This window comes from Carassius carassius, chromosome 11 (genome assembly GCF_963082965.1).
Source record: "Carassius carassius chromosome 11, fCarCar2.1, whole genome shotgun sequence".
NCBI classification, from domain to species: Eukaryota; Metazoa; Chordata; class Actinopteri; order Cypriniformes; family Cyprinidae; genus Carassius; species Carassius carassius.
Genome location: NC_081765.1, coordinates 11411746 through 11437760, shown reverse-complemented (window position 1 = coordinate 11437760; position 26015 = coordinate 11411746). Strand labels below are relative to the sequence as shown.

The following is a 26015-nucleotide window of genomic DNA, read 5'->3' as shown; positions in this document are numbered from 1 at the left end:
CAGGGCTATGTTATGTTCACAGGGTTGTTATCAGGCTTGAATGTCTGTTTCTGTCTCTTGAAAATAAAAATGAAAAAAGAGAGTAATGATGCTGCAAGCTGGAGAAATCAATAAATCCTCGAATTGATCCATTTTTAAGTAAGTTTCCTGCGATATTGCTTTTAGTTTGATACATTTATATGGAGATAACTGATAAAAACAAATCCAATTTGAATCTAATTAATTTTAATCTAATTAAACTGATATCATTTGGCACAAAGCACCCCATAGCTACAGTCTTTCTTATCAGCCGATTTAAAAAATACAGATACACACAAAAAGTTTAAAACTATCACTGAGGTGATATGTGGACTTACACTGCACTTAAAGGCACTTTGACCTAGATGTCAAATGCTAACTCTTCTCGTCAAATACACACACACACACACACACAGATTAGCTGTTATAGAGTTTCTTGAGTAAAGAAAACACTGTACTTATTTAAACATGTTATTGGTCGTAAGGATGATCAATAGCACTGATTTAAGATAATAATAATGAAATGTAATAGACATAGGGAGATATGATTGTTTTCCATGGCACACCTGACAACCTCTGGAAAAACTGGTTTGAAGAAACTCAAATCTTGACCCAGGTCAGGATTAACTATTTCATGGGTGAAAAGCCCTTTTATGTACTAAAATGTATTTTTAAAGTACTAATATTTATTAAAGGTTCCAAATAAGTATGTAAGGGTAGGCTAAGGTACAAAACCACAGCGACATCTTAATACCTTTTTTTTCTAACAGTGTGGTTGTTGGTATTGTTAGTGTTGAATTGAATATTCTCCCCTCTAAATGAAATGACAAGAAATGTCACACACAGATTGTGGCTATTAATATGAGAGAGTACAAAACTGGCTGTAATTGGGAGCATATAATGCTAAATCTAGCTGAAATAGCATCTTCTAATCAAGAGAATCTAGACCACCACAGAAAGCATATATTCTGAGCACGTACACATAATAGAAAGAGCAGCTTTACCAGCTAAGCCCCTCTGACCGAGACTCGGTGGACATAGAATCTTTTACCTTCTACAAGATGATTGTGACCATTGCAGAAAAGAAAGGGAATCTTAAAATTTTGTTGAAGTTGTTTACGAATTAAAACTATGCAGCAGCTCATTAGATGTGAATTTTTGAAAACTTATAATTAAAAGGAAACCACAGCTCTAGATTTTTCTTTCGATTTGCAACTAAAACAATAGGATGACAACAATAATCCATTTTAATGGGATTTTATTTTCCACCATGTAAATGAATTCTACCCCTGCAGGGATATATGCACATTTGTTTTCAAAATGGAAAATTATGCTGTGCATCACAGAGCTACTTGAGCATGTTTTGTCTTTATTACTGTTGCATTCCCACCAGAAAAGAGTTCACACGATTTAATGTTTCGACCTGTGCCTCTAAGGCATCAGCCTCCACGTTCTTTGCCATCTATCTGCAACTTCTTTTGTAAACGGCAGTATGTTAAAAAAGAAATGGACACAAACACACACGTTTGACTTCAGGAGCACAACATTTATGGTTATCAGTATTGTACAAATACATGCTCAGGAATAATGAAAAAAGAATAATGATCAACATCAATTTAATTACATACAGAGCTCCACTTGAAGTCTTAATCTAATAAATTAGAAATAAATTATAATTACAAATAACTATCAATGGGACAATTCAAAGAGACAGTTTTTCAGCACACAGATGTAACCACGGATTAGAAAAAAAAAACATTTATAAAAATAACCAAAGCACTAGCAAGAATAAAGAAATGCAAGCATATTTACATTCAGACAATGTACAAAAATTTACAGGAAAGCCAAGCTGTTACTTTGAAAGAGATGCAGTAAACAGAGGAATTTAAGCCTTTGAGCCCTTTCACTACTTTAGAGTGAGGAAAAGATTAGACTTTGACTCTTCATTGCTCCAACAGCCCTGATAAACCCAGACGGGAAACTGGGTGTGAATTCACCCCATATCCAAATATGTGGGTAAATCAGAAATAAAGACTGAACCCTACTGCAGACTCACAGTATGACAAATGCTTTCACATATTCATACACAAACACACCACACAGAATACTCCAAATACAGAGACACTCTGTCTATCTCTCTTCATTTCATGCTTTCTACACACAGAAATACACATCTTTTTCTGTGAGAAGTCCACCATTGGAAATATCTTCCACCCTTCTTGGGCATCTTTCTTTAATCCTTTTCAAAACTCTCTCTTGTAGGCAAGGACACTTAAATCAGTCACACGAAACCCCTTAGTGTTCACAGTTACATCGTTAGGACTCCTCTGGATGCCACAGCCCCTGAGATATAACTGGGAGCCACCCAAACAGTCTCTAGATACGAAGCCTTAAACAAAAAAAAAAAACAACTAAGCAGATTAAACATGTATAACTACAACACAAAAAGCAATGGTAGCACTTTGCCCACATGCACTGGCTAATAATAAATGCACGGATCATTTCATTATATGCTTGTGCAACAGGCTCAGACTGAACAGAGATTGTGTTCACCATACACGGTTTGACAGATTTTGTGTGGGCCCTGACACAGAGCAGATAAAGCCATTTGAAACGGTTATAAAACGATGCACACCTCCCTGCCTGTGCTGTAAACATAATGTTATCTGAAACATCTTTAAAAGGTCACAAACGAACAGGAGGATTGAAGCATGAACCTGTAAACTGGATATACAAATAGTCTGCCAGACAGAATCCGAGCATGCTTTATGACAGTTTAGACGCAAAAATGGCAAAGCCGTATTTGGTCCCCGAGTTCAGATTGTACAGAATGGATGTTCTGCTGTGGTAATGAGACCATTCTTCTTGGATGGAGTGAAACAGCAGCCTAATTATGGGAGGAGAAGCACACAAACATACCACAACCATCTTCAGCAATATATAATGGAGTTAAATGCAGGAGAGCTGAGCCATACTGTGGTTCCACAGTGTTTTGTAAACAAATGATCCATTTGCTGCAACGTTTGTGGCATTTGAACAAAAATACAGCATGGGAATACAGCAAATCGATTTTGGTATGTAAGTCATGTCAGCCATCGTGGCGGCTGAGGTAACCACATGCTCTAGATCTGATCCGGCCGCAAAGTTCTTGGAATGGTTTGTGCTGTGCAGTTCCTGTTCAGTGAAGAGTACAGGGTCAGCCTCTCACTGCGGGACCTGTATGGGCTGTTAGGGGCACTCGGGAACCGCAGTCATAGTCCAATTCTACAATATGTGAGCCGCCAATCAACCTGTCATGAGAGTAGCCTCTTCTGTCCGTACGTCTGTCACGGAAGTTCTGGATGTAACTCTAAAAGAGAAAGCGAATGTGTATTCAATCTCTGATTAATTGAAAAGATAAGCATAGGGATTCGTTTGTCAGGTTTTGCAGATCTGGTTTCAAGATAATGTGAACTGGCAGATGAATTTGAGGCCAGGCAGATGACTTACCGGAGAAAGCACATCTCCATCGAAGCGGCGAATGGTGTTGGGTTTGCGGCGGTGGGTGGGCTCTGGAGGCTGGAGTTTGGGAGGAGGGTTTGGGGGATGAGGGTTGGTCTGAAGGGGGTGATGGTACTTCTGTTGCTGTGGTGGCTGTATCTGTGGCTTTTTCTTCTTTTTCTTTCGGCATTCCCTTCTTTGTTCCTTTTGACGAATCCGCATTAACTGTACTCTTCTCTGCTGGTGACTGATGAAGACTTTGGAAAAAAAACCAAAATAAAACAAGGACGGAATTAAGAAAGACCGACAGGAATGGAAGAAATATTCTTACACGGCTTTAGCACATCAGGTCACAACTGCAAAACAGAGGCGTTATTCTACTCTGTAAAGACACGATGCAGTGTGTACTGGGCTGGGTCTCTCAAACAGTGGTCCAAAGCCAAGCTGATAAACAAACCGTTGAGTGTTTTGACACATTCTGCTCTGCGCAGGGCTAAATCGACATTCTGTTCTGTGTCATTTTTAAAAACAGACAGATTATTTCTGACCATTCAGTCACTCTGTTGTGCCTCAACAGCTTCGTGACCCATCTGTCAGGGAATTCATGTAATGATCTTTCTGTCTCTCTCTCCCCCCCCTCAGAAAACACTCCTCCCTCCCTCGTCTCTATTCTTCTGCCCCGTCCTCATCGCAGCCCCTCCCCTCATTCCGCCAAATAAGGGCCCAGCTTGTAGCCATGGAAACAACACTCCGCGCAGTTCACACTGCCTGTTTTCCCAGTGCGCACTTTAATTCTGAATACTAGCGTTTTGTTTAGCCTTGCACTTGACAAGGAATAGTAGAGTGTGTATGTGCACTTTTAAAGAGAACTGCTAAAGATCTCCTGTAGATATCTGGAAATATATTCAACTTCCCTCAATTCTGTTTTTGTGGGACAAGTACTTTTGTTGTTTTGGTCAGGGTAGCACCAGATTTAATTTCTGGCAGGAATGTAAACTACTAGGCTGTGAGGGATACAAGTACAGTGCGTTCAATTGGATTGCACTGTTGTTTAAAAACACACTGACCGTTCAGTTATGTTGAGTCATAACAAAATACATGATTTAGGACTTTTACACCGCGAGTGCTATTGTAAAGGCTGTACGAGTATCCCTCACAGCTTTGCTTTAATTTGCATTAAATTCAATATGGCGTCTATCCTGACTTCAGTTCTATGGAGAGTGGAACTTATGCCCTTGGAAATTTCATGCATACTCTCTTGCCCTGCTGAAGATGTTGGTAGTTGCTTTCATGGATTTCAGGTCAAGCCTTTCCATCAAGACACTCGGAGACTCAATGGGAGCTTGTTTGCATGGCACAGCTGAGCCAGTCGGATCTGCACAGGAGGACACCCATAAATAGAAAATGGCCAAAAACCCCCAAAGGTTATCACCAAGGTTACGCAGGGAGGAATTTCAGAAAGACACCTTGTTGTAATAAAGTCCTTGGTGGGACGTCCTCCTAATGGAATAGTCAAAAATATAAATTCTGCTGTTGCAAAAAAATATTTTGAAAAATGTCTTGGATTCTTTTGCCCATTAAATGAAAATCAATGTCCAAAACTTAATAGGGCATACAGATTTATTCACTCTTTTCGGAGCTTGAAAATTATCGACCCCACTGACTTTCATAATATGCATAAAAAAAATGTATTACACAATCTGGCGAGATGTGGGAATTCATTCAGCGTGACCCTCAGAATGCATGGGTATTCTCTAATGGCTATCGGTTAAGTGTGTATTGGTTGTACACTCGTCATCGTGGTGCATTATAAGATTAAAGGAGTTCACTCCATAAATGTCCACTATGGATTTGGAAACCACAACAAATGGCTGAACCTTCAAACAGCACTTTATAAGGGCATAGGGGATGATTTCTGGAAACTCTTGAGGACCGGATCAGGAGTTGTGTTACACTAAAGGCCCGGGTTTACTTCATTTCCTGTATTCCGCTCCATCTGGCACACAGTTGAGCGCACAAGCTATTCAAAGTTTACCTCATTGACCATGAACATGGATGGATGCACTACCTAGTGGACCAAGTGTTTGAGTTCTAAAAGCACTCCCACATTAAAAGTACATACTTCGTGACTGATACCATCTTTTATGGAACATACTTGTTGGTTTGCATTGAGTTCACAGTTTGAACTTACAGGTTTTAATAAATTTTCAAGATCTGAAGTAAACTATCTATTGTTGCTTTCAGTATGGCTAGTTTGCACGTTGTTGTTCCAACAGAAATAGAAACGGTTTCTAAAATATAATCACTTGTCGTGGCGGGTTAGGACAAAAACTTAAATTAAACTGATTAAAATGGAAACGATACCTTTGTATTGTGTGTCGCTGGGTCGCCTCGTGTCTATTTAGGACACGGGTAAACCTGTATGAGTTTCTTTCTTCTGTTGAACACAAAAAAATATATACTGAAAAATGTTTGCTATTGATGTTTACTGTTGCTGTTGATGGGAGCCATAGCCATTGACTTCCATAGTATGGGGAAAAAATAAAATAAAAAAATATTATATGCTACTATTTTTAAGTCAAAGGCAGCCGTCAACTGTTTGGTTACCACCGTTCTTTAAAATATCAAATTTTGTGTGTAAAAGAATAAAGAAACTCATACATGTTTGGAACAACTTGAGGGGAGAGTATATGATGACAGAATTTTCCTTTTGGGTATACAATCCCTTTAAGCTACAGTTTTGTCCCTTTGCCTACAATTGCTTGCCAAACTTACCTTCTGTGTGTGAATATCCTTCAGCAGTGACCTTCCACTGAATAAGAACACCCAGCAGCGCCAGCACGGGCCAGACTCCCATGACCACCCATGTGAACCAACACACTGGGCGAGGCGCATCCACCTTCACCCTCTCATAGATATACCTTGTTAAAGCAAAGAGCTCAACAAAATAATCCACAGTCACAGTCACCACAGCGGCTCCGAAGACGGCGGTGGAGAGGGTGGTGAAACAGCGCTGCCACTGCAACGTGAGCACAGCAAACAGTGTGCCTGAACCCAGCAGCACACCCAGGGGAAGCCACACTGTCCTCGGGTGATAAAACTCCTCTAGAACCACCAGAGAGGCCAGGGCCACCAGTAAACCCAGGAGAAGTCCAACCATGAAAAGCCCCACGCTGCGGACCAGCATAGTGACCAAACCGCACAACGTGCCAATGCCCAGGCCAATGCCCACGCTGGCCTCCACACTGAGCTGAGTGTCCATGACCCTCTCCTTATAGCAGAGCATGAAGATGATGATGGAACCAAACATCAGACCCGTGAGGAACATTACAGCCTTGAAGCAACGGTACCCTACAATGGAAGAAAGGTGGAGAGGTATATATAAATAGTTTTAGTAAATAGAAAATAGTTTTGGAAGAGAAGATTATTTTTTTAGTAAATGGCATCACAATAAAATATATGCTGACAACGATCATAAGCTCTGAACATTTTTATTCAATATGGATAAATCTTACAGACTATCACACAAAATAAATAACCAGGGCAGTCACTTTTTGACTTGCATGTCACAAAGTACATGCTAAATATAAGCTACAGGTGAAAAATTACATTCAAAATACACACAGAAACTCTGGAGGTCTTCATTGCCAAATTAAAAGCTTGATTTAACTTGAATTAATTAGGATAGATATTTTAATGACTCTCGTACAAACAAGATATTTTTCATTTGTTTTCATTTATAAAGCATACAAGTCCTGATGTGCAGGAACTTATTTGACAAAAAAAATTTAAAAAGTTATTTTTATATTTTCATTTAATTACATTTTAGAAGAATGATAATATATTTCAAGTATATCAATTTCATTAGACACCATTTTTGATGATACATTTGTATGAAATCATAAAACACAGAATCCAGAACAAAATTAAATGGAAAACACAGAATTTGGGAAGAATTCAAGCAGATTTCTATGGACCCTAAATAAAATAAATAAATAAGTAAATAATTTACACACACACGTATTATATTTTACATGTTAGTTAGACTAGTCTAACCAACATAGAATGAACAACTCTAGAATGAATTTCTTAAAAAAAAAAAATATTGATGTATACCAATATTGAATGATATTGAAAAATAAAAAATCACCCAAACTTATTATATATTCAACAAGATAAGGGACAAGAATGTTGTCCGTTGCTGGGCATATTTTAAAGATGATTTCTAAAACAGCTCAAACATGTTATGTTTGGTAACATATGAGTGGGATGATCAGAATTGCCTTAAGTAAAGGTGTTTGTACCATTAATGCCCATTCTATTGCTACTGTACAAAAGTAGCTTTTAAAGCAACAGGAGCCTTTCATAATGCATCGTGCTTTTCACCAAGAGGTTATCTGCTTTCACCTTATGCAATTTAGAAATGTTAATAATGGTCTAAATTGGCAGCAGAAGGGTGAGATGTATGAGTAACATGTTTTAACATTTTAACAGTCACACTGGGGCCTCAATGCCACAGAGAGAAGACACTCTATGAAATGTCCTCGATCCTCTCTCCCTCTCTCCTAGAAAGTAATGGGCAGTGAAAGCAAATTTCACAGTCAAGTGAAAGTGATAAAGCTTATCTAATAGAGAGGGACATAGATTTGTCACCCTCGTCTGTTTTACACATTCAGATGGTTAGTATGTGAATTAAATTGGGCAATAAACAACCACAGCTGAAACGATGTTTGTGATAATGAGACAAAAACATAACCATGCATTCAGGTCATGCCAGAATCTGTGCTCATTCAGAGTAACACTTTCTTACGTAAATCTACCTTTCTCCAAACCAGACAGATCTCAGTCTTCTAAATATACTCGTTTATCCTTCGCAACCTACCGAAGAAGCAGTAGATGATGCCAAACAGGCAACACATGGAGCAGACGACAGACGGGACCACCTCGTAGCGCCGTTCAATGTCCTCATCACAGCTGAACAGACGCTCTGGACTCCCATCCTGAGAGGGTGGGGAAAACTTAAACTCTAGAATCTGTGCAGTGGACGCCATGCTGTCTGGGTGTGTTAGAGAGTGTTACGAATCTTCACGGGAGCAGAGGAAACAGGGAGAGTGGGGTCATGTGGAAGGTAGAGGGCGCAGAGAAGGTTCCCATCCACTACAATTTACCTGTTTAAAGAGATAAGAAGATGTGCAGATATTAACTCAATGAGCATCAGAGTTTGACTCTACCTGTCAAAATAAACATGGTTCAGCCAGATCACATTTTTTAAAATTCTCTTTGTGTCAAGTCTAATGCCAAGCTGCTGTCCGACTCTTAAACTCTTAGGTCAAGTAATATTTTCTCTTCGTTTAGTCTTCAAAATATACAGTGGCATTACCTGACATTTAAAACACTGAAAATGTCAGTCTGGGATAAATAACCCCTGACGTCAACACTCTTGATCAGAAAAGCCCTAAAAGGCTTATTCAAACTGCCTTAGTAAACATAATAAACATAAAAAGTATTTTAGAATTCTAATCTAAAACCCAACAGTGCTGTATATTATGTCAGTGGATTTGTGCACTGCGTTGGATGACAGCAGTGCTTTAATTGCTTTTAAGTGCATCACACTGAGCATATTTGCCTTATTGAAAAATCAATATTTGTTATTGTGTACTTCAGAGAAGCAAAGTGAGCACTTGTTAATGCACAAGCCCAAAGGACAGAACAGAACATCAATGTTGTTTCTCAAAATATGAATTAGATTTTTTACAGAATTCCTCCTACGTTCTAAATAAAACATCCAAACACAAAAAAATAGATCTCTTTGTCAGTAAGACATTTTGCCTGCTTTAGAAAAATGTACTACAACAAAAGCCTCCATCACACTACAAATGGTCCATTGCACAATACGGTTTCAGGGGGGAAACTGCTCCATTAATTTATATGCTGCTTTCCTCTGCTATTCAGACATGAGGCATTATATTATATCCATTTATTAAGATTCCAGTAGGGTTTGGTGCCATCTGGGATGGTAATATAATGCCTGACATCCCAAAATGCATCAAACTCTATGTAAATAAAATTAATACTGGTGCTAATATCCCCTCTGCTACTCTCAGAGGAATGTCTTATCTCTCTCTCTAGTCATGCTTTGATTTGGTCTTAAAAATCTAAAATAATAAAGCATCTATTAAGCCCATACATATATCTAACTTTGACTTGGACTATGGGGTATTCATTAGTCAAATTCAGACTAAAATATCTCAAAAATACACTTAAACTTGCCCTTTGGCATTTATTGTGATTCTGACATTAACAGATACAATTCATTAACGAACAGACACATATTATTTTAAACCGTGCCAAAAAAATCTGAACTGAATAAGCAGGCAGAGCTTTTAATACATACATTTCTATTTATTTACATCATGACGTATGTTTCAGAACAATATAGCTCTTCAGCTCTGTGACTGTGACAGAATGCTATAGGAGTAACCTCAAGCTGGCAATAAGGCCAGACATTATTATTATTATTGGAAGCCTCTTGTGTTATGAGAGATTCTCCAGTGCAAATGAATGTTTTCTTGGTGCCAAGAAATGTTATAGGAATTAAAGCCTTTATATAACGATAACGCCTCACTTCCTGTCTGTTGTCATAACATCTGTGTAATTCTGGGATGCTACAAGTTGCACAAAATACATAATTTGCTGAGATGAGGAGAGCGACCAGCCACCATGGCAACAGCCTGAGAACCAATCAATTTTTAGCCTTCCTAGCAGTTTTTTTTTTTCAGTGGTGGAGGGTTTTCTCTCCCCCTTAAGCAAACCCCTCCCCTTCTGCACCCGAGACGTGCAAATAACAACTTGGCCCACTTGGGAGAGCCTGGGAAAGAGGTAATGATAGGACGAAAGCCAGATAAATCAAGAAAATGCTGGGCATCGGCTGGAATAAGAAAGTCCATAATCCATTATAACACTTCAATGAAAAAAAAAAACCTCCCCTTTTTTCCATTCTCTCATATTAAAATCGATCAACATATTTGTTTAGAACTGTTTTGGACTATTTTTGCTTATAAATAGTGCTTGATCTGTGCACATTTATCTACTGTGCAACTCTTTTACTGGAGTAAAATTTGTATTTTAGCTGAAATAACTTTTTTTAGAAGTTAAAAATGTCTTAAAGTGCCCCTATTATGCAATTTTTAAGGTTCCTAATATTGTTTTGGGAGTCTCCTACAATAGGTTTACATGCATGCAAGGTAAAAAATAAAATGCTTTTGTTTTCACAAAATATGCATTTAATTTCGCCTCATTTTCCCAATGATTCTCAAACGATTTGTTCGAAATAATTCCTAGATTCAGCCTTTCTAAACCCCTCCTTTCTGTGAGACTACTGTGCTCTGATTGGTCAGATGGCCCAGTCTGTTGTGATTGGTCTACCGTGTTCAGCAAGTGTCTGAAACGATACACCCATTGCCATAGTTCTGTATTTTGAACGCTTGATAGAAAATATAAACATCTATTATTTATCATACTTGCAGGTTGTGATTCAGTGGAGCCAGCTGGTCCAAATAAACTGGGTACTGAGCCAGTTTAGAGAAGCAGATTAGAGATTAGAGAAGCAGTCATCAGTAAAATTAATGGAAGACAAAAAAGATTGGGGTTGTACTGCTGTGATACCACTGATTCTTTATAGCCTCAGTATTTGAAAGTGAAAATCAAAAGAATTTACTTCCACAACATAGGACACAGCGTCTTCTCAACACAAACAAGCTACAGTGTTTGAGGGCAGGTCAAGTTGTTTGTAGCCGGCCAATCAATGTAGAACATAGGCGGGTATTATGTAAACATGTTTCACTGCATGAAAGGCATATTAGGGGTACTTTAAATGATAGATTAATTTAGCACGCAGCTTTACACTTCACAGGATTTTAATTGATGGACAGGAGTGGTGTGGATTACTTGTGGATTATTGTGATGTTTTAATCAGCTGTTTGGACTCTCATTCTGGTGGCACCCATTTACTGCAGAGGATCCATTGGTGAGCAAGTGATGTAAACCTAAATTTCTCTAAATCCGTTCCAATAAAAAAATACAAATAAAAAAAAAACTCATCTACATCTCAGACCACCTGAGGGTAAATACAATTTTCAGTCAATTTTAATTTTGGGGTGAATTATTCCTTTCACCTGGAACCTAGCAACCATGTCCTAAAGCTACCAGCTTAAACTGGAACAAAAAAAAAAACAGAAGTAGACGATAAGAGAGAGAATTTTATTAAGTCATGTTTGCCTTCATCCATGCACAAGTAAACTTGTAGCACACAGTTCAAACAGGCTCGTGTTACTAGAAAAAGAAATCGATCTGGACCAACACTTCACAACTCTCAGCACTCAGGTGAAAAATTCATCAATTGAATGGAAAGACAGAAATAGAGAACATTACATGAAATTTCACCAGTGGAATGGCCTGGGAAAACCACTTTCAGGTATTACTCCAACTCCATGCAACGATCATTATTCAATGCCAACGGTCTCAGAGGACAAGAAGCGGTCTTCTACGTCTTTCCAATCACTAAAAAAATCTCTGTTATTCTCTTTTTATCTTCTGATGTTACCTTAGGAACGTCCCAGTGCACTTCAGATCATGAGTCCTTGTCTGCCTCAGGTGTAGATGTCAGTCATGATGTAGAACAAAAGGCTCTATTGGGCTTGCGACTTCACATTAACATTTTACAGACTGCTGAAAGGCCCGCAGAGAAAATGTCAGCAGAATGAAGCTCGACCCATGTAAGCATGTGCATATATTATGCACATGTATACAGAATGTATATGTGCCCTGCACATTAGATGATAAATGGCAGATCAATGTAAACAGCTGTCCATCTGAACAAAAACAGGCAAAGTGATGGGCTTGAGAACAGCCTCTGAAGAACTAGCAGCCTTGCTTGAGAGCACAAAAAATGGAAACAACTGTGGAGTTGATCTGTGCTACAAGCAGCCCCATGTGTGCATCCAGGTTAACTGCTACAGCAGTCACTCAGCACCTGGTCGTCCTGAACATGCAGCACGCCCCCTATGTCTGCTTTAATGTGGGACACTACGCAATTCACAGATGACAGAATCAGGTAAACAACACCCATCCAGCTGGAAAAAAAACCCAGCATAATGCTTCTGCATTCCATGTAAAGAGATATAGAAAGGAGAAAACTCAAGTTAAGGACAATCCCTTATTTAAAACTGCTAAAGGGATAGTTCACCCAATAAGGAAAATTATATCATTATTTATTCACTCTTATGTTGTTCCAATACTAACTTTGTTTCTTCTGTAAATATGAAATATTCTGGGAAATGTTTTGTGTTTTTGTCCACACAATTGAAATCAAAGGTCACTAAAAGTTGACATTCTTCAAAATATCTTGGTTTAAGTGGTTTAAAATGACATGAGGGTTAGTCAATTACATAATTTAGTTTTTGTTGAATCATCTAAGAAGGGTCTTAATGTATTATTAATGTGTCAGTGAAAAAATAGATGACTTCCTATGACTTGATGAGTTATGGTACTGTATCTTTAATTAATGCTTTGAAATTTTTATTTTCATTTATTCACAGTTTTGTTTTTCCAGACTTATTTTATTCAGCGGAACACAAAATAACATTTACATTTTTTTACTAAAGGTACTAAATAAATCATTATAAACAGACTTGCATATTCTCATTTTGTATAAATATTCTGCAACATTAAAAATATATTCTTTTGAATACAGCAGGAGGAGGAAACTCATACGAGTCTGGAAAAACATGAGGGGGCGAGTAAATTATTTTAATTTTTGGGTGAACCTGCACAACTCCTATGTTCATTGAATTCAAAGAACATCGTTCACTCGTAGTGGGTTTGCCATCAGATTCAAGCTGATTCTGTCGCACTCATGAATAACAGCGGCTTTACAAAACATTACACTGTGACAAGATTACAAGAATCTGTTTAAAATAAAAAGCTACTCTCTTTCTTTCTACTAGAAGGGTAATTATTTTTATCATTCTACACTAAATTAAACAATAGCATTTTATGTATTGTTGAATTAACCAAATCTATTCTACTTCCTACTGTTTACTTCAACATGACATGTGGCTAAGTTGCTGAACGTCAAGCAGATGCAGTTGATGTGTTCATGTGTTAATCAATTCATCATTAAGCTTTGTTTTTGTAGATTTAACAAATGGTCTCTTTGGGTGTTCTGAAAGTTTTCATGGGACATCAAACTTTTATTTCAAAAGATCAAGAAAATGTGATTTATGCACTGTTTGACCCATTTTAAGTCATTCTAAGGTCAATACTAAATCATATTTTCTGCTCTGGTTAGAGGAACATCAGCAGAATGGTTTTAAACACATGCAAAGTGTTTGAAAGAGGGCTCAGAGTGCTAGCTCTTAATGGTAGCTGAAAACGTAATGAAATTAGCCAAAATATAAATATAAATCAAAAGGCAAGCTTTTTGTGAAAATAGTATGTCATTGAGGGGACAGCTATTCCTCACTGTCATTTCAATCCCACTATGAGCTAAACTAACAGGTTCAAGAGCTACAGAAGCAAGCTTCAATAATCCTTCTGCACATACACTAAACGCTGAATCCCAACACCCCATTCATTAGCGCCCTGCAGAGCACTTGCAGGTGTGGAAGGCAGCGTCTGAAAGGTAAAATGTACTGCTGCTGCTCTCTCAACAATCACTTACTCGTCTGGAACGAGAGCAAGAGAGCAGATGCCAGCTGAAGCTTTAATAAAGGTGCATCCTACTAAACTGTCCATTTCTTATTCTGCTGCATGTAGTCACCATCGTGGAGGTCTCCCTGGCGATGGTTGCCAGGTTAAAGGGACAGATAGTGGTCGTGTAGAGAAATGTGAGCGGCTGAATGGAGGGGTGGGTAAGCGCGCAAGGGAATAAAAGAGAGGAAGTGGTGATGTGTTTTTCAGTGTGAGATAAAGAGAACGGACACGTAGGTTTGAGAGGAAGGGTATGTGCGCTTGTGCATTTGAAAGAGACAGAAAGAGTGCGAGTGGTTGGACTGAATGATTTAACGGACAAACCTCTTTAGACTGCTAAACCTCGTTAATCCTGTTGAGAGCTTCTGCTCTAAATTCCATTAGCCTGGACTGCTTTTTCCTTCTGTGTGTTTGTATGCTGTGTGTATGTATATGCAAACTGATGTGTGTCTTTTTCAGTCTGGCATTCTTCAGTTTTATGCACTGGCCATCGGCTTGAAACAATGACTAACCCTAACACAGCCCCACTGTACGTTCTGAGTCAGAGGTGAGAGAGAACAACCACAGAGACTAACACAGCAGCCAGTCAGTTCTACAAACATCATGACTTCCATACACAAACAAAACACAGACACCACAGATTCTTGAATCTAGAATGTAATGTTCAAAGGGATAGTTGACCCAAAAATGAAAGTTCTGTCATGATTTACTCACCCTCATGTTGTTCCACACAAAGATGTTCATCTTTTTAATCAAAACACACATGAAGATTTTTAATAAAACCTCAAAAGGTTTTAGTCCCTTCAATGAAAGTCCATTGCATCAAAAAGTTCATGAATAGATTGAAAAAGAAACAAAAGCTTTAATCCAAGTTTTCTGAAGATTGCTCTATAAGATGACTAAATTATGCTTTTATTCTCATATAAACATTAAACAACACACAAAAACTACATCAAATATGGTTAATGGAAGCTCGATTATGCATGATTAAAGTGCACACATAATCAAATGGTAACTAGTGTTTTCTTTAACTAGGTATGCTAAGTGCTAGGCCTCCAAACATGGGCACAACAAATGGAATAAAAATCTTTTCTTCGATAAGTTTGCTCAAGTTTGTTCCCAAATAATGCGTTCTTTCAACATACTTGTCTGTGGCCAAAAAAAAAAAATTTCATTAGAGCTGGGTTTTGACACAAATTTTATTTAATTATCCTTCACAAGTAGTGTTGTCTAAAGGTCCGGTACTTTGGTACCAAGTCGGTACTAACAAAAATATGTGTGTAATATAGTATATCAGTCTGGCGAGTAAACTAAAAATTTTACTAGCCAATGGCGATTATATTGCCAAGGTGTGCGTAGAGGGTAGCAAAATAAAAGTTCGTTTTTACATAAAGGCATTGTGCTAGAAATTAGGGATGGGCGTTTTCCACAAATATCACATTCGAATATTTGAGCTCACAAAAAACGAATATTCGAATATTCGTTTATTTAAATTAAGTTTAATGAGTCAGACGTTATTTTTCAGCAACATTTGTTTTCGTCATTTTGAACAAGCTACAATAAGCTTGAACATTACACATCGTGTTTTGTAGCTGAAAACCTTTAACAATGCATGCAAACAAACAAAAGTACAGATTAAAAGCAAAAAAAAAAAAAAAAAAGTGAACAAAAAAAAAACGTAAAGCAGCCTGCAGCAATTAGGCTATTGTACAGAATGTAGCTTACACTTAACTTTTAAACTGTCAGCAAATCTTTTTTGCTTTTTTTCTATTGTTTCAAATGTTCTTGTTAAGAAATACGGGCATGTAAACATGATCAGGGCACTCGCGTAGCTACGGGTGGGCCTGGGCCCACCCACCTGTCAGTCAGGCCCATCCAGTCATTGGCCTCACAATGTAGCCTAACAATATTCAACAATAATGTATTTTTGACACGAACATTAGTAAGTTGCTCTGTTTCATTTTAGTCTGTGAAATGTGCTCGTCGTTGTGAAGGGGGGATGGGCTGTTCGCAATCTGACTGCGAAATGCGCTATGCGGGCATTTAATCATCACCATGACAACCAAACAAGAATTAAGAAACATTAAGATTTATTTTTATAGGTCAAGTATTGTGATAATCGCAACAGAAGGAGTAAATTATGTTGCAATTATCACAATACTTGACCTATAAAAATAAATCTTAATGTTTCTTGATTCTTGTTTGGTTGTCATGGTGATTATGAAATGCCCGCGTCAGATTGCGAACAGTCCATCCCCCCTTCACAACGACGTGGTGCACATTTCACAGAGGGACACTGAAGTTTAGCTAAGTATGAAAAATGAAACAGAGCAACTTATTAAAGTTCGTGTCAAAAAGACCACGGCCGCCGCAGGAGGAAGATGATGCAGATGTTCAGGAGCCTCAGCCATCAGTCAGTAGTAAGGAGCTGAACAGCTCTGCTTGTGATTATTTGATGAAAATGCATGACATTGTGAATTTTGACGTCACTGGGGCGCGAAAGAGGAAGTTGCCAGCTAAGTTGGGCGATATGTTGATCCAGTCTACCGTGGGCAAAGCATCACCTGTCAAGGACAACTCTGACCTGAAACAATTGTGGAATGATATACTAGACAGGCAGATCATGGAACTGAACTCCCGTTTTAAGGCTGGCACGTACGGTTTAATGAGAGCAGCCGCTGTGCTTGCCTCAGTCGAACACCCTCGGCAAAAAAGACTCTGTTACAGCCTGCCGGTGCGCACTTTAACATCGCTGTTGATGATTCTGAACATGAGGTGTTTGTTCAGCAACTAGAAAAAAAGTATCAAATGGCAGGGCATTTCCGTCACTTGTGGAGGTGCTCGATGCATGCCCATGCGATATCTTTCCAAGAATGAACCGTCTCCTGCGAGTCCTCATCACACTACCAATAACAAGCTGTACTGTCGAACGTTTCTTTTCCACTGTAAATCGGATAAAAACTAGTTTTAGAGCAACAATGTTGACACATAGACTGAACTCTTTGTCCCTTCTCTCATTTGAGAGAGAATTGACTGAATTGGACTATAACGAAGTCATTGCAGTGTTCAACTCAAAGCCCCGTCGTCTCCTGTTATAAGCGCATCAAAAGTAAGCCAATCTACGTTTACTATTTGCCTAGTTAATGTTGTTATATAACGTGGTTTATGTGGCCGCTGAGCCAGACGAGCATTGTTTTTACACACTGTCCACTACTGTCTTAATGATGGTGTTTTTTGCATCTGTCAGATGCGCGTGTGTGTGTGGTGTGGCCGCGCGCAGTGGAAATGCTTATCGTTTTGTTCTTAACACTGCTTATGATGACATGATACATGCTTGTGCTCTCATTAAACTGTGGTGTATTCAAGAAGCAGGTGTACTGTAGTTGTGTTGGCCTATTTTTATAACAGATGCATTTTAGGCTGTGCCCACCTGATTTTCTCTGGGCCCACCTACTTTGTGATTCCTGGCTACGCTACTGGATCAGGGGAAAGTCGGCTCCTTAGTCTGTTAACAATAAGGCCGGCCGTGGAGAAAACGCGCTCCGACGGCACAGACGTTGGCAGGACTCACAAATAACGGTGTGCTAAGCGAATACGTTTTGTGAAGCGCTTCGTGTTTTCGTTTCACCACTGAATGGGATCCTCATCTGGTGGAATACATGGCTCCAGCAAGAACTGTTCCCACTCGTCTCGGCTGGACTCTCTGTAATAATCGCTGGAGAACTGGCTCAGCCTTTTCCGACAAGTGGGCATTGCATCTTCTTCATCGTGGCGACTGCATCCGCACCACTCGCATCGAGGAAAATGTTCTGACAATGTTCAAAAAAGTTTTTTTTTCATACTTCTCTCATGTTTTCATCGAGAAACCTGAGATGTTTGTGCCGATGGTCTAGGGCAGACGCGAGAAGAGGAGTTTTCACTGCATTCTCCAAGTTAGCAGTGTTTATTCGTTGCTTGAGAGATGCTGCAACAATGTTCTTGGATCACTTTCTGTGATTCTCCACGGCATATTTGAAGTACTGTAGAAGACTGCAGTTCTTTTAGGGGGCGCACACATATCGCGTCTTTTGCATGCTCAAGTTCTTTATTTCCAATGTAGGCGCGCGGTATGCGCGCTCATAATGGAAGCGACGCGGTCGCGCTGCGCACGAGGTGCGACGCGGTCCCGTTTTTTCCAGGCGCGTCCGAACAGCATCGAGTTAAAAACATCTCAACTTTCAGAATGCTGCAAGCGCACCGCGGGTCATGTGACAAGAACTAAACATTCAGCTTCATCCTTTCCTGTAACAACGTTGAAAGCTCAGCCAAGATGAAGGAAAAGCTGATCATAGCTGTATATGGATTGCCATTTTGAAATAAATTTAGTAGCAGAGCTACTGAAAGCGATTTTTTGTGTGCTGCAAATCCATTTATCCTTTGCTGAAATTTCCGCGTCTTCATGGAGAGAACGCGTCGCCTCAGGAGCGCTTCTGCCCGAGCGCTTTGGAAAGAAGGAGAAAGCGGAGCGCATAGCCTTTTCCATGCCTTATTAGGCGCGATATGTGAATGGCCCCTTAATCATTCATTAATTATTTTTTGCTTACATACACCTTCAAATATGCCGTGGAGAATCACAGAAAGTGACCAAATTAGGTTTTTTTGTGAACTTTTTTTTTTTTTTTTTTTTTTTTTGCGAAATTCGAATATCATTTTTATTTAATCGAATAATTAGAGCAGAACAAATATTAGAATGTTCGACTATCCGTACACATCCCTACTAGAAATATTACTATTATTTAGTAAAATGTATGTGCACTGCTACTACTGTTGAAAAAATTTATAAAACTATTTTTTTTTAAGAAATAAAAATCACACAATATTTCTTCCATGTTTTCATTTTAATAGCAAATCCCCTTTATTTACCAAAAAATAAAATTTGTTTAAATTAAATTTATTAAAAGATAAATTAAATTTGGGTGAAACTGGTTTACGGTTTTTCATAATTATATTACTTAAATTTATAAATTAAATTAAAAATTATTACTTGTAGAAAAACTTTAAACACAATTGTAAATAAGTATAAAGAATGGCATTGGTTTTATTTTTAGTCATAAAATGTGTGTAATCAGCATATTTTTGTGTTTTGCTTTGGTACCGAAATTGGTACAGAGAACCGTGGATTTTCACTGGTATCGGTACCGAATACTGTTATTTTGGTACCGTGACAACACTATTCACAAACTTGCGATTTGATTCGATTCCGATTCGATATCATTCAATATTATTTTGGATATAGATCAGGTACAGGACATATCTCTAAAAAAAAAACTAAAAAAATATCTCTAAAATATACCTGGGAGTCAATTACATGGAAGGTTGAAATTTGCTGATTTGTATACCATTACTTAACACAAGATACAGATTTTTGTAAGTTGTACTCTTTCTTTTAACATACATTCGGATGTTCATTCATGTTTATTTCATGCTGTAACTGCTTTTAAAGCGGAGGAGATGATCAATTTGTGCTGCCGCTTCTAACCGAGGCACTACAGCAATCTTTCATTCAACACAAAACGGCATTTAATTTTTCAATATTGTAATAAATATTGTAATAAAATGGAAAGAATTTGAAATCGGAGACTTTGTTTCATCCCAAATGTAACAAATCACAAAGCTTATTGCGATTTACTGGATGGGAGGCACTCTTCAATGTTCCGTTCATTATCTGACAGGCTAGACTAATTGATTCTGCGGATTTATGAATCGACATTGTTTCATAAAAATGAGAATCAATTAATAGAGAAATTTATATTTCTTACCCAGACCTAGTTTTCAGTGAACTTTCAAACTTTGCTTTGCTTGAGAAAACATGAAAATGCACTTTTTAGTTTTTTATACAACATCCAATTTTTCATTTACAGTTTTTTTTTTATTAGTTTTGCGTCAAATAAAGTGTGATTTTTGGTAATCGAGACCTGGCAGTAACCACACATTTTCACTTTTCATTTTCATACACCATGTATGTACATTGATCAGTTTTTATATGAATAAAAGTCTAAATTCATTCTGTTCATCAATATCATTTACGATATCTTTATGAATTTTAAAGCATCAAGGTTTTGGTGTAATGGACTTTGGAAAAAAACTTCTTAATTTGTGTTTCAAAGGTTACCAAAGGTGTAATGGATTTTTACTTTTTTTGGAAGTTGATAGCAGATGGTTACCATGAACTCTCAAAGTACTGCATGAAACAATACCAGCATATTGGTTTGGAACAACATCAGGGTAAATGAATAATAAAAAATTTAAATATAAATTAAAAAAATTGTGTAGGAACTACTACTTTAAGAGTGCACTGTGTGTCTATCTGATTTGAGTGTGTGATTATGAATGAAATCATCATTAGCAACACAATCACCACCTTAGAACAGTGCAGATGTCTTCAGATCAGAACTGGCCAACTTAATTACACATCAGTCCTGCACCGCTCCAAATGCTACAGAGCAGAACTCACCAATCTAACATTTTCAAAAAAAAAAAGAAAAAAAAAAGGAGATTGCATCAGCATGGGGGCTCAATGCTCTTGGCACACAGTCAAGCTGGGAGGCCCCTGGGTGAACCCCTCCAAACTCATTCCACTTTCACAAACAGGACAAAGGAAAACGAAAAGAGTCTGAGGTTTGTGATAAAAAACTACTTCAAAGAATACTCAGCAAGAAGTCTAAGGGAAAAAAAAAACTACAAAAGCTGTGGCATTTCACACTTCTGATAAAACACTTTATCATCATCTGCTGTTAATTATATTCATTGTTTTATTAGAGGCCCATTTACCTCTGATTGCTCTTGATTGTGCTGTGGGTGGCTCATTAATCAAACGGCCCCAGCCACAATCAGTTGATAGAATGTAAATCTGAGTGAGAACATAACAAAATTACGTCTGAGCCTTGGCTTCACATTACATTTTTCCCAATACACATGTGGGGCAAGCATACAATTATCCACACACACATATAAACCAAACGGGCTTACAAAAGGACCGGGTGACCTCGGTCACCGACTTTGTGTCCAAATCAAATGCTTTGGTGATTTTCCCAGGCCGCTCTCAGGATGATACAGAGCATCCATTTAGCTTTTCTTGGCCTGGCCAGGAATAGAGTCTCTGACAGTCTTCTAGAGCAGAGGGGGAGAGAGTAAAGACAGGCCTGAGGGAAGAAAGGGTGCTATCAGGCATGCACAGGAAGAACAACATCTGAAAAACAGGGATAAAGAGTAAAGAAAGCAGGAACAGGCAGGTAAAGAGCTACGCAATGGGAGATTTATGGAGGAAATACGTTAAGTGCATTATTCTCCCCTGCAGTCAAGAAAAACACATTAAAAGAATAGCCCTATTTGTGCGTTAAGATCAATTGATTTTCTCCGAAATCCCACTTATGAAGACCTATGAGCTTTTGAGGCTGAAATGTAAAACATGACATGTGCGCATAATAATTAAAAGAAATCAATGGAGGAATTGAAATTTGGCCAGAAAAACTGGAGGCTTATTCATGTCACCATGAAATTAAAATTGACCACTCTTATTTTTAATAGAATGTCACAGTGTTTTATTAGAAATCCGTGCACATCAATATTTATTAACCCTTATGAAGAAAATATATGAAATAATGAAATGTTTTGCCCTCCACAATAAATCAAACTTAGATCAATAAACTAAGCATTTAAATATGATCATACTAAAACATATTATTGGGAGATATAAGGTGACAAATGCCATTTATATGCAAGTAGTCTGCTATACTGTTATAATGTTCTCATTTACATTACAAGCTATTAGAAATGATCTTACCTTCGTGCCATAATAATATAATTAACAGTACCACATTGCTCACTTTGGACCTCTAAAAAAATAGATATGAGCTCTATATTTGGATTTTAGCTCAAATAGATATGAGCTCTATAATTTTATATTCTGCTATATCATACTTTATAAAAGTAAAAGACTAATGTATCAATATCATACTCAAAAACGATCCAATGATAGAATCAGTTCCCAATGGACAAAATCAAATCCTACAGTACTTTTATTGCTACTTCAAGAAGCCGTTTCACAATACGTCACAACAGGGAAGAAAAGATGACCACAACATCATTTTCATATTTTAGGAGGAAAAATTTGTCACCATTTTATTCCAGCTTTTAAATCACAACTCCCGACTTAACCAACACCAAAGCTAAATCCAAACATCTTCGAGATATAAATACCCATTTCACTTCTTTGAATGGATGCCTTGGAGTCCTCTGGTGATTTTCACTGGGGTTGAGCCAGTGAGATGAAGATCTAAATAGGCTTTTCTCAGATTAAAGTGTCCCTCCTCAGCTAAATCCATCATGATGACTACAACTCAAGTCTAAAAGCAAACATTAGCTTAACCGTCATCTGTTGCTTAAATCATCTTCTGACCCATAAAGAAGCTTGAAATTTGGCTCAAACTGATAAACCATCCACCATAAATAGGCAGCTGATAATAAAATGACTCCAGATCAAGCTAATACAAAAATCACTGTGAAGCCAAACAAAGAATGACACTTAGCTCTCACATCCACAACAAAAAAACACAGGGTGGTGTGCTAATTTAAACCATAAATCTCAAAGGCATGACAGGGGATCAGTTGATAGATGTACAATATTCACTGGGGAATATTTTGCCTGGCTCTTATATCATTACATGACTCACCAAACATCTGCTCTAATGCATCATATTATAGCGCACTAGCTTAGATAGACACTTTTAAAGTCTTTTAAAAACCAAGAACGAATAAGAAGATGAGTGATGTGCATTTGAGACTATTCTAATCTGCCAGTATTCTTTCCCACGCACAAAGACGTGCTTGAAGAAGACAGAAAAACTGATCGGAGACAAAAGCGAGATAAGGACGGAAAGCAAATTCAACAGTAGATCAGTGCAAGAACAGATCGAAGAAAAGAGACGGAAAATGCTTTGTCACAAAAAGGATTACAAATAAACTGCATGAAAATTTCCGTCCTCTTGTGAAGCATGAGTTATTATTTTCCTGCATTAAAAAAGTTAGGCCAATGGATATCTGAATAGCATTTTTCTGCAAATGTAGTTGCCTATGAATTAAACAGCATAAGTCTTCAAATCAAGTGTATGTATTTATTTATTTATTAATAAATGCAATATATATGGTACAGATAATGATTTATGGTCTTACTGATTGGTTTAATAAGGCCAGCTTCAGAAAGTCTCAAGTGTTGCTGCATGCAGAAACTATGACTGCTGGGCAGTGCAGAGGAGATGGATTCATCATTGACTTTCTCCTGCTCTCCCACTCACGTCTCCATGTGTCCTATTTCCGATCTCCCTGCTCTGGCCTATAATCATGCGTCCTTCTTTCTGCAATATTCAAATCCATTCATTCTTTGCATCACATCATCTCGTTCTTTCTCACTATCTCTCCTGGGAGCTTCCTCTTCCACTTTCCCTCAAATCAAAGACAGATATGTTTGGTGTGCTGCAGCCTGAATCAATTAGACATGGATCTCTGAGGGGCACTGCTGCTTCCTTCATCCATCTATTATTACATAATAGTCTTCAAGGTGGAAAACGGCACTTGGCTTTCATACAAATTCACTCTCTTCGTATTTTTTCCAATCCACCCGTTGTATTTTAATCCATGAACAGATGAGAATTTTTTTTTGTTAATTTTTTAACAATATTTTCCTTACATAATCATGCGGTCTTGCTTGTGGAAAAAAACTTTTTCATGAATGTTTCATAATGGTGGTTGGACAATGGCAGCCTTATAATATATCAGTTATCTATTAGAGGTGTTCAGCAAATCAGCAATAAAAAGCTTTTAGAAAATGTTCATGTTTTTGTTCTTTAGTAAAAGCGCTGTTATTCATCCAAAGACAAATGTATTCACTTAAATTTTTGATGCAAAGTCCCAATCTGGCCAAATCAGAAATCTCCCACAAAAAAAAAAAGAAACCTAACCCTGACAGCACACGTACATCAGAGACAACTATTTGATGTCTGCAAGATGCATATTTTAGAGTGTTTGCTCATCTTCAATACGTCTGTAGGAGGACGTTTCCTATCCGATGTCAAAAAGACGTTTAGAAAATGTCTTTAAGATGTTTGTACACAGCAGATTCTTCCCAGACATCTTGCAGACATACGTGTACTATTTGGGTGAACTATCTGGGAATACAAAAAAGATGCAAAATGTTTCTATATGCATATAGGAAAATACACGTATACACACTCTTAAAAAACTTTTTTCCATTCAAATTCTATTCAAGGGGCTGAAATGTTAAAGTAGTAAGCATAATATTTTCAATTAACTGTATTTCAGTATTTGTATTTGAACATGACTTTTTTTTTACTTAATTTGTTGAATGCATCTATGAATCTATCAGTCCTAAAGTATCCCAAATATATCAGAACCAGTAAACAAAAGACAATTATGTAACAAAACTATAATTCGTTTTGATACTATAAATCTATATAGTCACCGCAAATTTAGGTTACAGTTCGTCCAGAAATATGTTTTTGGTCAAGTGTGAGTAACGTTACATGATTACTACAGGGACGAGATGACAAAACAATAAGCGTTCTGTCGTGAGGAGCACGTGACTCAGGATATCAATCCCGCTTGTTTTCACGACGGGATACCTTCATAAGTGTAACGTTACGTGAAAACCGTTTGTGCACAACCAAGAACTATGCAGAGTCTATTGTGGTCGCAGGTTTTTTGCTGCTCCCGTGACCCAGTGCTCAGCTGTTGTGCACACCATTGGACAAAAACAGCCACATATACGGCACAATGTATACAAGCGGGAGAAACAAAAGAACACACACACAACGGGCTGAACAATGAGCGACAACGAATCCGCTGCCAAACACTGTTATCACACATTGATAAAAAAAGGCGAAAAAATCATTCAGACAATACTCTACAGCGCTCTTTTGACTTCGTTTTAACATTTGAATCCAGCCCAACGTAAACAAACTCATCGTGGACAAAGGACTGAACAAACCCATAAACATACAACCTTTCAGTGTTAGTATCTTCAGTAAAACATCTTGAATTATTTTTTTCACGATTTAATAAGGTTTGAAAACTTAATTGGTTACAAAACAGCGCCAAAATCTCGACAATAAAACACGACAAAACTTACCTCTGTGACAGCTCGAGATCAGTTGTTTTCTCTGCTTACACAAAGCGCTGATAATAACTCCGTTTTCGCATCCTCTGCGGCGAAGGGTTTCCTCGTCCCTGAGCATTCAGAAGAATCCGGTTCTGGGATCTAATAAGATAACCGGTGTGTCACGATGTTAAGCCTATGGCCTTGATTCGGTATTAGCATTTGCCTGCATTTTTGACATCCCTCCGGGTTCCTCTCTTTGTAGCGTTTGTCTGATGGCACTCGGTGTTTTCATTTTGATTCACATGCTCCGTGTCTTTTGGAGTGTACCATTCACTTAAGAGTGGGGGGAGGTGCACAGCGGGGGCCTCAGTGAATGAAGCTAAAGCATTGTGCATCCCATTCACTAATTTAATTGTCTATTCAAGGATATACTTTACATTCTGGATGTGCAAAATGTTAGTGTAAACAATATAACTGTAAGTGGGCAAAGTAAATGCAAAAAAAACTTGTAACGTAAAGTGACAGCCTTCTCACAACGTTATGCAACATGCTAACAATTGCAATTTGTTGTATGCTAAATGTTGCCACAAAGCTGTCACCACGTTTATGTTTTTTG

General features: G+C 38.0%; 1 protein-coding gene across 1 annotated transcript; it reads right to left on the bottom strand.

Annotated features, from left to right (window-relative positions):
- Positions 1-1543: 1543 nt before the first annotated feature.
- LOC132152763 (transmembrane protein 198-B-like) lies at positions 1544-25720 on the bottom strand. Its single transcript, XM_059561633.1, has 5 exons — positions 25430-25720; positions 8381-8666; positions 6274-6849; positions 3508-3755; positions 1544-3367 (listed from the first exon to the last, which is right to left on the bottom strand). The coding sequence occupies exons 2-5, from the start codon at positions 8547-8549 to the stop codon at positions 3215-3217; spliced, it is 1146 nt and encodes a 381-aa protein (XP_059417616.1). The 5' UTR covers positions 8550-8666; positions 25430-25720; the 3' UTR covers positions 1544-3214.
- Between the last annotated feature and the right edge of the window lie 295 nt (positions 25721-26015).

What these genes read in the sequence shown, in the direction of transcription:
- LOC132152763 (XM_059561633.1), bottom strand. Translation starts at nt 8,549, where the DNA reads ATGGCGTCCACTGCACAGATTCTAGAGTTTAAGTTTTCCCCACCCTCT. An exon ending in CATCATCTACTGCTTCTTCG is followed by an intron (nt 6,850 to 8,380) that starts GTAGGTTGCGAA and finishes CTTCCATTGTAG; the next exon opens with GGTACCGTTGCTTCAAGGCT. An exon ending in AGGATATTCACACACAGAAG is followed by an intron (nt 3,756 to 6,273) that starts GTAAGTTTGGCA and finishes TTTTTTCCAAAG; the next exon opens with TCTTCATCAGTCACCAGCAG.